Raw genomic sequence first — 13771 nt, 5'->3', positions numbered from 1 at the left:
TGCATGGGATATAAGAGTTCCATGATAATGGATTAGAGAATATATTAATTAGCATCATTGAGAAGTTTGTTCGAGTGATTACTGTCATTGAAGAACTAAAAAATATAACGGCACTTTCTATATACAACTGATAGCGTGTTCGTTAGAAGCCTAAGAAATAAGAATTAGTAAAAGAAAAGAAAACTAATATAAAGCACATTTCACTACAAGCTTAGCGTGAAAGTTCTCGAAACCCAACTGAGATAGTGGAGAAATCAAAGGAAAAAAATCGTTGGGGGGGGGGGGGGGGGGGGGGAAGCAAACGTGAAATATCCCTTTGTGTTATATGCAATAGAAGTCACCCTTAGAAACGATCGTTAGTTTCATGAAAAACCACGATGGAAAAACTAGGTGAAAATGAAATTCTCGTCTTTGTGGGGCTCTGTCCCTGCTACCTATAAAATTAGTTCGTTATAAGCAATTAAAACACAATGATAAAGTTCAATAAGGAGAAACCAGTGCTCTTATAGGACTCTTCAAAAGTTACTACACAAAACCTACACAAATCATACTCATTTATCCTCGAACTCTACTATGATTCTCTTTCAAATTAGCTATAGCCTGATTTAGCTCTTATGATAGAGAGATTGTAGAGCATATGAGAGATGCTATACCTAATTAATTACATATGTATCCTCGAGCTCTACTATGTGTGCATAATCACCATGTAATTGGTAGTTATATACAATTGGACATTTGAACTACACATGTCATACATATATTAATTGGGTGTAGTACTTATAATATATTCAAGAATTTCTTCTTATGATGACACAACTATACATCTTTTACAAAAAGCCATTTCACTATTTGTCATTTCTAATATTAAATTTAAAAACTTCATGTCCAGAAAGAAAACCACATTAACAATTTAAATTTCCTAATAATCACCCCCAAATCTAAATTTGGATAGAGAAAAATAAATAAAGGGAAAAAATTCAACAATTTTTTTTGGGAAACAAATTAATAGTCAAATTAGACTGACATAATTAATAAAAATGATATATGAACACCAAATTTGAAAAAAAATTTAAAACAAAAAATATTCCGACTACAAGATCAAGTAGACTGACATAATTTTATCTTAATGTAGACATGTCGTTATTTTATTTATTTTGTCAATTTTTTTCTGCTACTATGTGCGTATTCCAGAATTTCTCGTATGTCTATATATGCATACACGACGAAATATAGAGAAAAACAAATATCTCAGTAGCTTGAATCTAGCTATGGAAATGCTCTTCTCTGTTGGTCAATCTTTCGTCTTCTTCTCCCTCCTCTCTCTTTATCTCTGCTTGTTCTTTTTCATGACTTCGAACAAAAGGCCTTCTGTCGGCTTTAAACATTACCCTTTCGTTGGAGCTTTGCCCGGATTCTTGAGAAACCGTCACCGATTCGTCGATTGGAGCACCGAAATCCTAAAACAATGCCCTAACAACACTGCCACCTTTCACCGTCTCGGCAAAATTCACGGCGTCATCACGGCAAACCCTGCAAACGTCGAACACATACTCAAAACCAACTTCGAGAACTACCCGAAAGGCCAACGCTTCGTTACCCTTCTCGAAGATTTTCTCGGCCGAGGAATCTTTATCTCCGAGGGCGAGTTATGGAAAGTACAGCGGAAAACCTCTAGCTATGAGTTCAACACAAAATCCTTCCGAAATTTCGTAATGCACGACATTAGGTTCGAGACTCTGTCGAGATTAGTTCCGACTCTTGCAAAGAATGGACAGCTGGTGGATTTGCAAGATATTTTACAGCGTTATACATTTGATAATATTTGTAAATTGGCATTTAACTTTGACCCCGCTTCTCTCGGCGGCGACGGAACCGCAGGTTCAGAGTTTATGCGGGCATTTGGAGATGCAGCAACGCTTAGTTCCGGGAGATTCTACTACGCTTTCAAACGGATGTGGAGTATCAAGAAGAAATTTAATATCGGGTCGGAACGAAAGCTTAAGAATTCGATTGAAATTGTCCATGAATTTGTAAATAACATTATACGTTCAAGACTGGAAGAAAAATCAGAAAATGTGGATGAAGATTTACTGTCCCGATTTATCGGAAACAGCGAGAACTCAACCGAATTCCTCCGCGATATCGTGGTTAGCTTCATTCAAGCAGGACGTGAAACTACATCTTCAGTTTTGAGTTGGTTTTTTTGGCTACTAGCATCCCATCCCAAGGTTGAGCAAAATATTTTGAAGGAGCTCGAATCGATTTGGGCCCGAAACGGGAGAAATATTGGCGATACTTATAGTCTCGACGAGCTACGAGACATGCATTATTTGCATGCGGCGATGTCCGAAACGTTGAGGTTATGCGCGTCAGTTCCGGTTGATACAAAAGCTTGCCAAAGCGACGATATGTTGCCGGATGGAACATATGTTGGAAAGAAATGGTTTGTTATGTATCATGCATATGCAATGGGGCGGATGGAGAGCATATGGGGACAGAATTGCAATGAGTTTTTGCCGGAAAGGTGGCTGGAAAATGGAACCTATCGGCCGGAGCACGTGTTTCGTTTTCCCGCTTTTCATGCCGGGCCGAGGATGTGTCTTGGTAAAGATATGGCTTATATTCTGATGAAATCAATAGCAGCCTCTGTGATCGAGAGGTTTGTGATTGACGTACAGGATAAGGACACGTGTCCAGAGAAGGTATTATCTTTCACTCTTTCAATGAAAGATGGGTTACATGTCAGAGTGAAAGAAAGACGTAACCCTTCTTTTTTTTTTTTGTCTTATCCACGAGGTATTTTGGGGAGGGCCCTAACTGTGGGAAGCACCTTTAAGCCTGTACCACAACTCAGACTAGAAGTCTCCGCTCGAACCGGGAGGCACAGATTCTCCCAACAAATGCGACTTCCCTGCGACTCGAACTGGGGAGCAAACCCAGTCAAGCCACTTAAGGGGACTCCATTGCCAGTGGAGCCAACACTTTGTTGGTTAGACGTAACCCTTCTTTAATCCTTTGAAATATTTTAACAAATATTCTTTAAATTTGAATAAATGTCAAAGTTACGTTAAGGATTTGTATTGGTGAAGTGGAGGCGGAGATCATTAGTGGGGGTACGCACTGTTTTTCTTTTGAAGTATCTCGATATTAAATTATTGATACCGTTTGGTTGGTACGAGTACTTTGTTAAGAAAAAGAAGCATTTGTTAGATACGGTATCTGGAATCCTTTGTTGTACTTGTATGCAGAGAGTATTTATTTAATAGCGATGATATAGTTACAAACTCTTATATAAATTGGTGTGCTATTAATTCATTGGTTGAATGAAAATATAAAATAATATAAATAAATCATGTGGGGTAAGATATATTTAATTTAACCAATTTTATCATGCCACATCAATTTGTACAAAAATTTGTGACTATATCATTATTTTTTGTTTAATGTTGTTCTATTATGAGATATGTCTGTTTAGGACTTGATAAAAATAATGTGTGTTTTACATTAATGAACTTTCTAAATGTAATTATACAATCTGTGGTGTGTGTATCACATCCCTTGAAATATATTGGGAGTTATGCAACAGACTAATCAATTCAAAATGCATTGAGATTCGAAAAGTATATCGCTAAATGCACGATTAATTGATATGTTTCATTGGCTATAAATAGTCATCACTATTTGTAATAAAGGATGACAATAAGATCAGAATCCCGCTCACATCCGCAAGGACTCAAAAAATCATGATCAGCATATTAAAAAATGTGGACCCGAATGTAGAAAATTGAGATCCGCACGGATCCGAATCCACATCGAGATGCAAGTTCATCTGGAAAATTGAATATTTGGATTTGGTTAAATTTATTTTAAATTAACAAATAAAAATAAAAATTTATATTAAAAATTAAATTTTATTTATGGATTTATGATGTTGTTGTATGTTATCATGTTGAATTATTAATTGTTTAATCATGATTGAATTTTACTTGATATTATTAGGTAAATTATTAAATTTTATAAAAAAAACAAATTATATTAAAAATATATATACTAAAAATTGAATTTTATTTATCGATTTATGATGTTGTTGTATGTTAGTCATGTTCAATTATTAATTGTTGAATTATGATTGAATTTTTTTTATATTATAAGCTAAATCATTGAATTTTTAAATTATATATTAAATTATCAAATTTTGATTATTGTTAATCCGAATATCTGGAATATCCACCCACATCCGTTGCGGCTATTACCCACATGCAGATCCACATATTTTTTTTGCGGATTCATATATAAAAATGTAAATGCAGATATGGATATTCATATCCGAATACAAATTTTGCCAACCTTATTTATAATTATATTCAATTTAGAGATTGAGAAATGAATTAGAAATTTAGATAACACTTTAGATACTTCACAATTAGATTCATAATACATTTTTGCATATTGAAAGAAAAACATTTTTGGTAAGTAGCAAAATTGAGGACAACTTAGAGCATCTTCAAAATGCTCTATAAATTTTACTCTTCAAATATTCATTTGCTTACCTATGTGGTAAATAGATGAGTGAAAAAAGATATTGTTCTCCAAAAGACTCTTTAAATGAGTTAATGTTATTTTAATTAAATAACTATTTTTTTAAAGGAAAAGTCAATAGTAATTAAAGCACATTTCTCTTTTTTTCAACAAAAAGTAATAAAATATAAATTGAAGAGGGAGAAAGTAACTTTTCAAATTTAAAAAGAGATGGTCATTTCTTATTTGAAGAATTTTAATTGGAGTGTCTTTTGAAGCCTTGAATGTTAATATAGCTCTTCAAATAAGTAATAAAATCTTATTTGAAGAGTTTTTTGGTGATACTCTTAGAGCATCAACAAAAAGCTCTTTAAATAAGATTTTATTACTTATTTGAAAAGTCACATAAATATTTAAAGCTCCAAAAGACACTCTAATTAAAATTATTCAAATAAGAATTGATTCTCTCTCTTCAAATTTGGAGAGTTAATTTCTCCCTTTTCAATTTATATTTTATTACTTTTCATTGAAGAAAGAAAGAGAAATGATTTAATTGCTATTGACTTTTCCTTTAAAAAACTAATTATATGATTAAAATAATATTAATTTATTTCTATTTGAAAAGTCTTTTGGAAAATATCATATTTTTTCACCTTTCTATTTGCCGTATAAGTAAGCAAATATGTATTTAAAAATTAAAATTTATAGAGGCTTTTGGAGATGCTCTTACTCCGCTCAGAAGAGTTTTTTAATTTTTTTTTCAGGCTTTAATTACAACCATACTTTTAAACGCACCAAGGCAGTTATAAGGTCATTATCTAGGCCTGTATCAAAAATATCCTTAGCTTCTTTACTGAAGCAAGCATATGCAGTAGCAGCACTAGGAGAAATAGGCATTGCTAAAAAATCACGAGCCATCCTTGCAAGCGTTGGAAATTTTGGAGTGTTAACACGCCACCAAGCCAGTATGTCAAACTCTTCAACCCTGGGAAATTTAGGCTCGTTCAAATAGCAATCAAGTTCTGATTTTGGTGAAGCGATACCGTCATCAAAGACGCCATGCGACAACGTACACGGTCTACCCATAGCGTCTAACAATTTGGATGACATTGAAGAACTCGCATCACCAGATCTGGATTTTCCGGAGCCCTTGGCATATTCATTATAAACACGATTAAATTCGCCATTAATTTTCTCAAGATGTGTGTGAGCAGCACTAGCATAAATCTCTTTGTACCAAAGTTGCACAATATCCATTTTGAACCGCGGATCAAGAACAGCTGCAATTACTAGGATTAATTCATACTTCATCCAATATCTGTTAACAAATATTTCTCTTGCTTCCAAGGCTATCTTGCCGACACGATCATCTTCACTGCTTTCCCATTGAAGCAATTTCATATATATGTCACATACCTTTGGGAAATATGCATTTGCCGTTTTACATTTGCTCTCTGATAAACTGCACGCTACATCGTGTAAGGCTTTTATATGCTCATATGCGACAGTCGCCTTCTGCCAGTCTTCCTTTGTTAAATTCATTGACTTGAAATTAGAATCGGCATTCACAAGCTCACAAAGAACTTCCTTAAGACCCACGGCAATCTCAAGCTGTTCAAAGCCATAAGTTTTCTTGCCCATGGACTTAACTTTATCAGCTGAAATCATTCGAAATTTATGTTCATTCGATGGAGTACTCTTAAGGACATAATGAAAACACCGCCTTATTTCAACCGCATGACATATGCAGGATGATAAATTGTCAACAAAAGTGAGAAGAATATCAACCAAGCCACTAATAGCCGTCGTCTGCCCACCAAAGGGAAGTGAACCCCTTTCACAAACCCAGCTGCTAATCTAACTAATCTCATTATCGCCCATGGTAATTACTGTAGAACATATATCCCTATCAATCTTCCAATCCAAGCAGGAGCGTTTCATATTTTCTAAGAGAATAGTATAAGTAAATTTGACATCCTGAAGACTGATAACCTTCCACATAGGAACCCAACCATCATTGATATAATGTACCACCAAGAGGCAGCAATTCGCATACCACTCAATTGTTAAGCTAAAACGGCATGAGAGTTTATTGAGAAACCCACGAAGTTTTTCCTTCTCTTCATTGTAAACATGGAGTATATCGTCCTTTTTGGAGTTTAGCACTAACGGATCCCAATGCTCAGAACTCATCCCTAACCCTATTGCATCGATCACAGATTTTATCGATTTATCGGCATCTCCAACTCTGTTTTTTTTACCTCGGCATCTTTGTAAATGGTTCTTGAGATGAGTGGTTCCTTTCTTGCTTGAACCATTAAATTCCCTCTTACAATGATTGCATACAGCCAATTCATTATGCTTTGTGAACTCCTCCCAAACCCTTGATTTCAATTTTCTTCATTTATTACGGCAAGAATTCTCGGCCTCTTGGTTCACCATCACTTTCTCTTGATTCTCATTCTGTTCTTCAGCCTCATTAATATCAATTTCCGGTCAACAGAGACCTGTGGTGATCATAATAAAAAGAATTAAATTAAGATCCATGGGATTATTTGGAAATTGGAATGGATCTTCATAAAAAGGTTTAGTAATTAGCACAGGTCACGAATTCGGTTGACTTACTAGATATATCACTTTCTCTTGATTCTCATTCTGTTCTTTAGCCTCATTAATATTGATTTCCTGTCAACAGAGACCGGTGGTGATCATAATGAAAAGAATTAAATTGAGATCCGTGGGATTATTTGGAAATTGGAATGGATCTTCATAAAAAGTTTAGTAATTAGCACAGGTCAAGAATTCAGATGACTTAACTAGATACATCACAAAACAGAGCATTAATGGTCTACATAGTTTAGTAATGTATCATGATTTTCTAAGTTTTTCATCAAACAACTGCAGGAATAAAATCATCATAGATTCTTTAAAAAAACGACAATAAAATTAAAATCTTTTAAGCAAATTTTAAATCTTTTCGATCTCTAGAAAGAAAGAACAGAGGGGTACCTGCCGTTCAGGGCGTGGACGTGTACTGATTTCAACATCACTACTTTTACCCGAGGATAGGACGGGTAGTCTTCCTTCGCTAAGGGAGACGATTTCTCTCGGCAAAGAACATGACAGCTCCTTCGACATTGAAACTTCAGTTCTGAGCAGAACGAACAGCTGAATCATGTAAATTCAAATGAGCTTAATTTTTATGCTGAAACAATATTTAAACATGTGTAAATTAAAGTACCTGGCTGCAGGTCAAATCTGACAGGCTAATTACAATGCTCCAAGAGCTCTCAATGTCCCGGACAGACGCACAAATCTTTCTGCAAAGGAATGGTGATTGAGGAAAAGAGGATGCGGCAAGCAAATGCAAAGCGATGGATCAACTTCAACGTCAACGATCTGATCAGGGTCTGTGCTTGTTCCGTTTTAACTTTTATTCTCTTTCCCTTTAATGAATGAATGACACCGTGTCAAAAAGTAAATTCCTTTCCGACACGATAGTTGCTTTTAGGAGTAGACTGGATAGCAAAATGCCTTACCAAGCCTTGGCCCTTGGGTACCACCAACACTGCAACATTTCCAGAGCTGTGAGTTGTTTGTAAATGTGGGAAGGGGTTTTATTAGGATGCCTTCGTGGTGCTAATAGGACAACTCTTTAATTTCTTGCTTGCGTTCCGTAAAAGGGGGGCGTTTGGGCCGATCTTGTCATTTCCTCTGGGCCGGTAATATTTCCCAAACTTTTACGTGTTGAATCCGTGAAATGAATGACGAAAATTTCAGAAATTTATTAAAACAAATGGAAGGACGGACTTGTCTTGCATCTGAAATTTGTGATTTTAATCTACTACTTCAAAACATGCTTGGGTTTATGATTTGGTTTTTCGTTTTTACAAAGTAAAAGGTATGAGCATTGGTCTGATGGACAAAAAAATGAGCGGGCCAGTTTCAAGTTACACATCATAATCATGGATGGGTTGGGCCTGTCAATGAGGCTAACAAGAGTAATCAACCCCCTTCTATATTTTTCAGCAACCCAACTCCTCAATGCTCAATTAATTACATGTATTTCTAAAATTACAACACAATCCACTTTCTTAATTATTCAATATTTAGTGTTTTTGTTATGTTCTTGTTTTTATTTTTACTTTTTCCCTTTCCTAATGTACCACCACTTTCAGAAATTGATCATCCAGGAGATTTGAGAGAGCCACTGAGACAGTGCAAATGTGAGGGGAAAAAAAAAAAGAACCTTTTTGCAATTGAAAAGTTTTATAAATTTTTAAAAGTACATAGAATTAATTAACAAGTGAGGGCTGAGCTTTATAATGGAGGTCAAACATCACAGCTCATCTAACAAATTAGTTTAGACTATAAAATTTGATTGACCTTTAATGAAGATTACGGTTAGGATTTCTAAATCTCTTTTAACTCTTCAAGCATTCAAGATATTTCTATATATTTTGAGATCAAATGACACGGTTGCTGCCCCATGGATTTGTCTGGAGTATTTTTAAACAGTTTTATTTAGTTAACCTCTCAAGTTTAAATACTATCGAAGATAGGAATAAAAAAATTGAATTAGAACTTTACCTACTCCTTAAAAGATGATGTTGATTTGTGCATAATTTAATTCGTTAATAGAACTTTTGGGATAATACTTAAGAACCCTAGGATTATTTTTCAATACTTTATCCATTGATAAACCAAATATATCTGTCAAATGGTAACCAAACAATCCATCTCTCAAACAATTATGCTCTACAATTCATGAATAATTTATCGGTTAAACTGATGTTTGATTTTAGAGAAATCCTTATATACATGCAATGTAATACAACTAGTTAGAGGTTTGTTATTTAATGAAGGGAACTTTAATTATATTAACAAATAGAACAAGTTATTTCACCCAATAAGATGGTTTTTATGAATTGAACACCTATAACTTAATGCCCCAAATAATTGTATCAAAGCCAAATTTTGCAAGTATTCATGTTAAGAATCATGTTATATTTTTAAAAATCTTGTATTAATTATCTAAACAAAAGATACTTGATATTTCAAATTTTAACTGGTGCATATATCGATAAAAGAGAAAATACAGATGCACCTATCTACAAGAAAAAAGGGTGAGTATCCATATTTCACCAAATGCAAATTTATCCATATTTCTCAATTTTCTTCAAAGGTGCAAGCCTTATATTGCTATGATATCACTGCAATTTGGCTATGCCAGAATGAACATCATCACTGTTGATGCCAGAATCCAATTGAGTCGGTTAGTGGCTTGATACCAGACTCCCGCAACAGCATTAAATTTATTTAGTGGAGAATCGGCTGGCCAATCGTCAAGATGTCTTGTGACCATTAGCGATTAACCGGTGAATACCTAAAATCACAGAAGACGATTAGAGGCGCCAGAAGTTTTTCCGGCATGAACCCTTCGATGCTCAAGTCAGTTATCAGGTTTTTAGGAAAAACCAAATATGTCATTTCTCCTTTTTATGAACAAAAAATCTCATGTAAATGTAATAAAAGAATAAAATAAAAATTCAGAAAGAAAAATTCCCCTCTTGGCGTGATTTTCTTGGGGTTTTTATAAACACCCCATCCCCACGACCTTAGATCGTGACAATAACCATTAATTGATCAAATTCGTGCCCTGATTTTTCAGGGGAGGTTTGTGGTGGTTTGTTTTAACTGAACCTTGATTCCTGGTCATCACCTGGTCGAAGTCATCTACTCAAGCTCATACCACCTGGTCGAGGTGATCTGCTCAAGCTCATAGTACATGGTCGAGGTGGTCTGCTCAAGCTCATACCACCTGGTTGAGGTGGTCTGCTCATGCTCATCGAGGTTACCACCTGGTTGAGGTGATCTGCTAAACTATTTGCTCACTTTTACTTGGAGGAGATCATGGTCATCCTATTTAATTCCCCAAACAATCACCAAGGTTTCCCTCAATAGAGGAATGAGCCACTATGTTCTTGTTGTGTATCGTCATGCCTTTGCTACCGCAGTCATCGCCCCTTTCGCTCTCGTTCTTGAGAGGTCCTTTAATAAATACCACCACAATGCTTGAGAAATTAAAATTTTTCATTTATTACAGTTTCAAATATATATATTACTTCATTTCTTTTTTTCTTTTTTTTTTGGTTGGTTGGTTTCGTTATACGTACAGGAAAGTGAGGCCAAAGATAACTTTTCCCATTTTCATGCAACTCTTTGTTCTTGGCCTTCTTGGGTTCGTTTAAATATCTCCACAGTACTGATGAAGACTACCATCAAGCTTAAGATACATTAATTCGTTTATTTATTTATTTTTCATTTTTGATCTTTATATAGGCCTGTGATTGATCAAAACTTCTACTACGCCGGCATAAAGTTCACATCGCCGACTTTCTCCTGTGCGACGAGTAACATGCTACCTGCAATGACATTTGTCATGGCAGTTCTTTGCAGGTATCTAAAGTCATCATAATCCGTATCTCATATTGATGCCATTTATATTAATTTGGACAAAAATATTGAATTTTTTTTTTTTTGGGTACTTTTCTTAAAATGAAGGATGGAGAAAGTGGATATAAAGAAAATTAGATGCCAAGCAAAAATTGTGGGAGCTATAGTGACAGTGGCTGGAGCCATGTTGATGACATTATATACAGGTAATGTCATTAATTTGGTTTGGTCTCAGCACTTCCACAGTCATACATCCTCACCTGTCCCTGCGGCAACTACTTCTTCGGACAAAGACTGGCTTAAGGGTTCAATTCTTTTAATCTTGGCTACTCTTGCTTGGGCTTCATTCTTTATTCTTCAGGTAGCTAACTATCTAATTAAAGATTCTTGAAACTAGTTAATTACTATATGACTTGTGATTTTGTAGGTACGTTCATGAATTTAATTAACTTTAATTTGTTGGGTTATTTAATTTTACTACAGCCAGTGACAATAAGGAGGTACCCAGCTCACCTCTCACTCACAGCCATTGTGTGTTTTCTTGGAACTTTGCAATCCGCTGCTGTTACTTTTGTGATGGAACACAAAGATTCTGTTTGGACAATTGGTTGGGACATGAATCTTCTTGCAGCTGCTTATGCTGTGAGTCTCTCTCTCTCTCTCCCCTTTCCTCTTCACTCTCTTTTTTTGCTATAAATAATTTACTTAATATATATTATAATTGATATTTACGTTTTCTTTTTCTATTTTTAATTTTATGTACAGGGTATTGTGTCATCAGGCATTGCTTACTATGTTCAACGGCTGGTGATGCAAAAAAGAGGGCCTGTCCTTGTAACCGCTTTCAGCCATCTGATGATGATCATTGTTGCAATTATGGGCTCTTTCCTTCTTGCTGAAAAGATATATGTTGGAGGGTAATTATTCAATTAAATCCAATTTTCTATTTTTTTTCTTTTTTTAGTTTTAATTATTAAAAACGAATAATCGTATAAATAAAGTAGTGCCACTAACTCATTTGTTTTACTTGTGGTTTAATTTTCAGTGTTCTTGGGGCAGTTCTGATAGTCATTGGACTCTACGCCGTGCTATGGGGCAAATACAAAGAAATGGTTCCTGAAGCTGTGGAGAACATAGAGATGGTCCTGAAGCTGTGGAGAACATGGACACACTTTGGCAATAATTGATGACATTGAAGCTAATAATCATAATTGATGTCTATCTGTACAAGTGACAAATATATAAGATCATATCTTCTCAGTGGTAGCTTCTGTAACATTTCACATCGCCGACTTTCTCTTGTGCCATGAGCAGGGATGGCAACTGTATCGCTCCATAATAGATATCCACAATATCCATCTAATTGGATCGGATAATATCCATCCAAAAAATTTTGGATCTTGAAATTGATATTTTAAAATTATATCCAGATGGATATGGATAATTATTTTTACCCAATGGATATTCGTTTAACCTAACACAAGTTTAAAAAATTTTAATTTTATAAAATAAAAAATAAAAAATATAATAAACAAACAATTATAAAAATATTCCGGACATCCGCCGGAATTCGCCGGAAAGTTGCCGGACCGCCGCCACCGACCACCGGACCGCCATTATATATATATATATTACTAATATAAATAGTTTAATAGCCAAATTTGATATTGGAATTTTAACTATTTTATATTATTATTTTTATGTAATAAAAATAAAATATCCATGGATCTTCATAGCTATATGGATAAAATCCATATCCATGTCCAATATTAAATACTGGATATGGATATGGATATATTCATTATGGATAATTATGGATTTGTGTTTATCCATCCATAATTGGATATTTGACATCACTACATGAGTAACATGCTACCTGCAATGACATTTGTTATGGCAGTTCTTTGCAGGTAGTCATCATAATCATTATGTATGAAGTTTATTAAATTTTATTTAATGGAGTTTTTTCACTTTATTTAATTTTATGTGTTTTAAAAAGAAAAAAGACATGCCTATATGTTTTTAAACATACTCTAAAAAATAAATATAATTTAAACTGATGCCTATTTTGATTACTATATATATATATATAAAAAATATTTTTATAATAAAATTTATCAAATGTATTTACACTGCTTTTTAAACTCACAACAACTTCAACAACACAATTTGTCAAACACCAAATTATTTTTTTAATCAACAGTTTATTTCATCTGCACCTTAAAAATAGTTTTTTTAATTAGTCACCGTAATTCTAAACTGGCCTTAAGACAGTAAGAAAATAAAAATATGAGTATTGTTTATATTACAATAACACTATTACATATGAAATGACAGTATTATTTATACTATAGTATTGTCGTTTCTGTCTTACCTCTGTTCAGATAGTATTTTCCTTATTAATTCCAGTGATTTGACATTTGAATCCATAATCTAGCTTCCTTAGCAATAGAAATCTTATCCTCTATTTTGAAATGGGATCTGCCAAGCGTTATATATCTCAAAATTTATTCTCAATTACTATATCATTTATTAAGGAATGCGATGGTGAGAAAATGTAGTTTTATGATTCTATTTTTTTTAAAAAAAAAACGCATGTGAAAAAAGTCAAAATTAGGTTAGATGAAGTTATTTGAAGACCACTCGTTTAAGACTCGGTAGATAAGATATAATTAATCCATTTAAAAGATATGAAAAGTTATCAACTAATTTAATGACACATCATGTCATAATATTGGAAATGAAACTTAGGATAAAAATTGAAGTTTTTTTTTTTTGGGTGTGTGTTAATACAATG

General features: G+C 34.0%; 3 protein-coding genes and 1 long non-coding RNA gene across 6 annotated transcripts; 3 read left to right on the top strand and 1 right to left on the bottom strand.

The window, feature by feature from the left end:
- Window positions 1-1252: 1252 nt before the first annotated feature.
- LOC102622077 (cytochrome P450 CYP94D108-like) lies at window positions 1253-3243 on the top strand. Its single transcript, XM_006482314.3, has one exon. It carries the CDS (start codon window positions 1269-1271, stop codon window positions 3009-3011), a length of 1743 nt encoding a protein of 580 aa, XP_006482377.2. The 5' UTR covers window positions 1253-1268; the 3' UTR covers window positions 3012-3243.
- A 1956-nt stretch (window positions 3244-5199) lies between these two features.
- On the bottom strand, window positions 5200-7971 carry LOC107177570 (zinc finger BED domain-containing protein RICESLEEPER 2-like). 3 transcript variants are annotated; one of them, XM_052443027.1, is made up of 4 exons: window positions 7760-7971; window positions 7528-7686; window positions 7144-7203; window positions 5200-7025 (listed from the first exon to the last, which is right to left on the bottom strand). In XM_052443027.1, exon 4 carries the CDS (start codon window positions 6184-6186, stop codon window positions 5290-5292), a length of 897 nt encoding a protein of 298 aa, XP_052298987.1. In that variant the 5' UTR covers window positions 6187-7025; window positions 7144-7203; window positions 7528-7686; window positions 7760-7971; the 3' UTR covers window positions 5200-5289. The 3 variants fall into 3 exon arrangements, with proteins under 3 accessions (XP_052298987.1, XP_052298988.1, XP_052298989.1); XM_052443028.1 differs by having other exon boundaries at window positions 7528-7669; XM_052443029.1 differs by lacking the exon at window positions 7144-7203.
- A 2469-nt stretch (window positions 7972-10440) lies between these two features.
- LOC127898644 (uncharacterized) lies at window positions 10441-10928 on the top strand. The gene is made up of 3 exons (XR_008055600.1): window positions 10441-10566; window positions 10697-10759; window positions 10861-10928. It is a non-coding gene; the product is annotated as an uncharacterized LOC127898644 (long non-coding RNA).
- A 241-nt stretch (window positions 10929-11169) lies between these two features.
- LOC102621795 (WAT1-related protein At5g07050-like) lies at window positions 11170-12202 on the top strand. Its single transcript, XM_052443030.1, has 3 exons — window positions 11170-11616; window positions 11740-11891; window positions 12020-12202. Exons 1-3 carry the CDS (start codon window positions 11383-11385, stop codon window positions 12159-12161), a joined length of 528 nt encoding a protein of 175 aa, XP_052298990.1. The 5' UTR covers window positions 11170-11382; the 3' UTR covers window positions 12162-12202.
- The last annotated feature ends 1569 nt before the right edge of the window (window positions 12203-13771 follow it).

The sequence above is a fragment of the Citrus sinensis genome, chromosome 6, assembly GCF_022201045.2.
Source record: "Citrus sinensis cultivar Valencia sweet orange chromosome 6, DVS_A1.0, whole genome shotgun sequence".
Taxonomy (NCBI): Eukaryota; Viridiplantae; Streptophyta; class Magnoliopsida; order Sapindales; family Rutaceae; genus Citrus; species Citrus sinensis.
This window is presented reverse-complemented; position numbering and strand designations above follow the sequence as displayed.

Coding starts and splice junctions, on each gene's coding strand:
- LOC102622077 (XM_006482314.3), top strand. CDS start 1,269: ATGGAAATGCTCTTCTCTGTTGGTCAATCTTTCGTCTTCTTCTCCCTC.
- LOC102621795 (XM_052443030.1), top strand. CDS start 11,383: ATGACTTGTGATTTTGTAGGTACGTTCATGAATTTAATTAACTTTAAT. Junction 11,617..11,739: donor TTCTTGCAGCTGCTTATGCT/GTGAGTCTCTCT, acceptor TTTTATGTACAG/GGTATTGTGTCATCAGGCAT. Junction 11,892..12,019: donor GAAAAGATATATGTTGGAGG/GTAATTATTCAA, acceptor TTTAATTTTCAG/TGTTCTTGGGGCAGTTCTGA.
- LOC107177570 (XM_052443027.1), bottom strand. CDS start 6,186: ATGATTTCAGCTGATAAAGTTAAGTCCATGGGCAAGAAAACTTATGGC.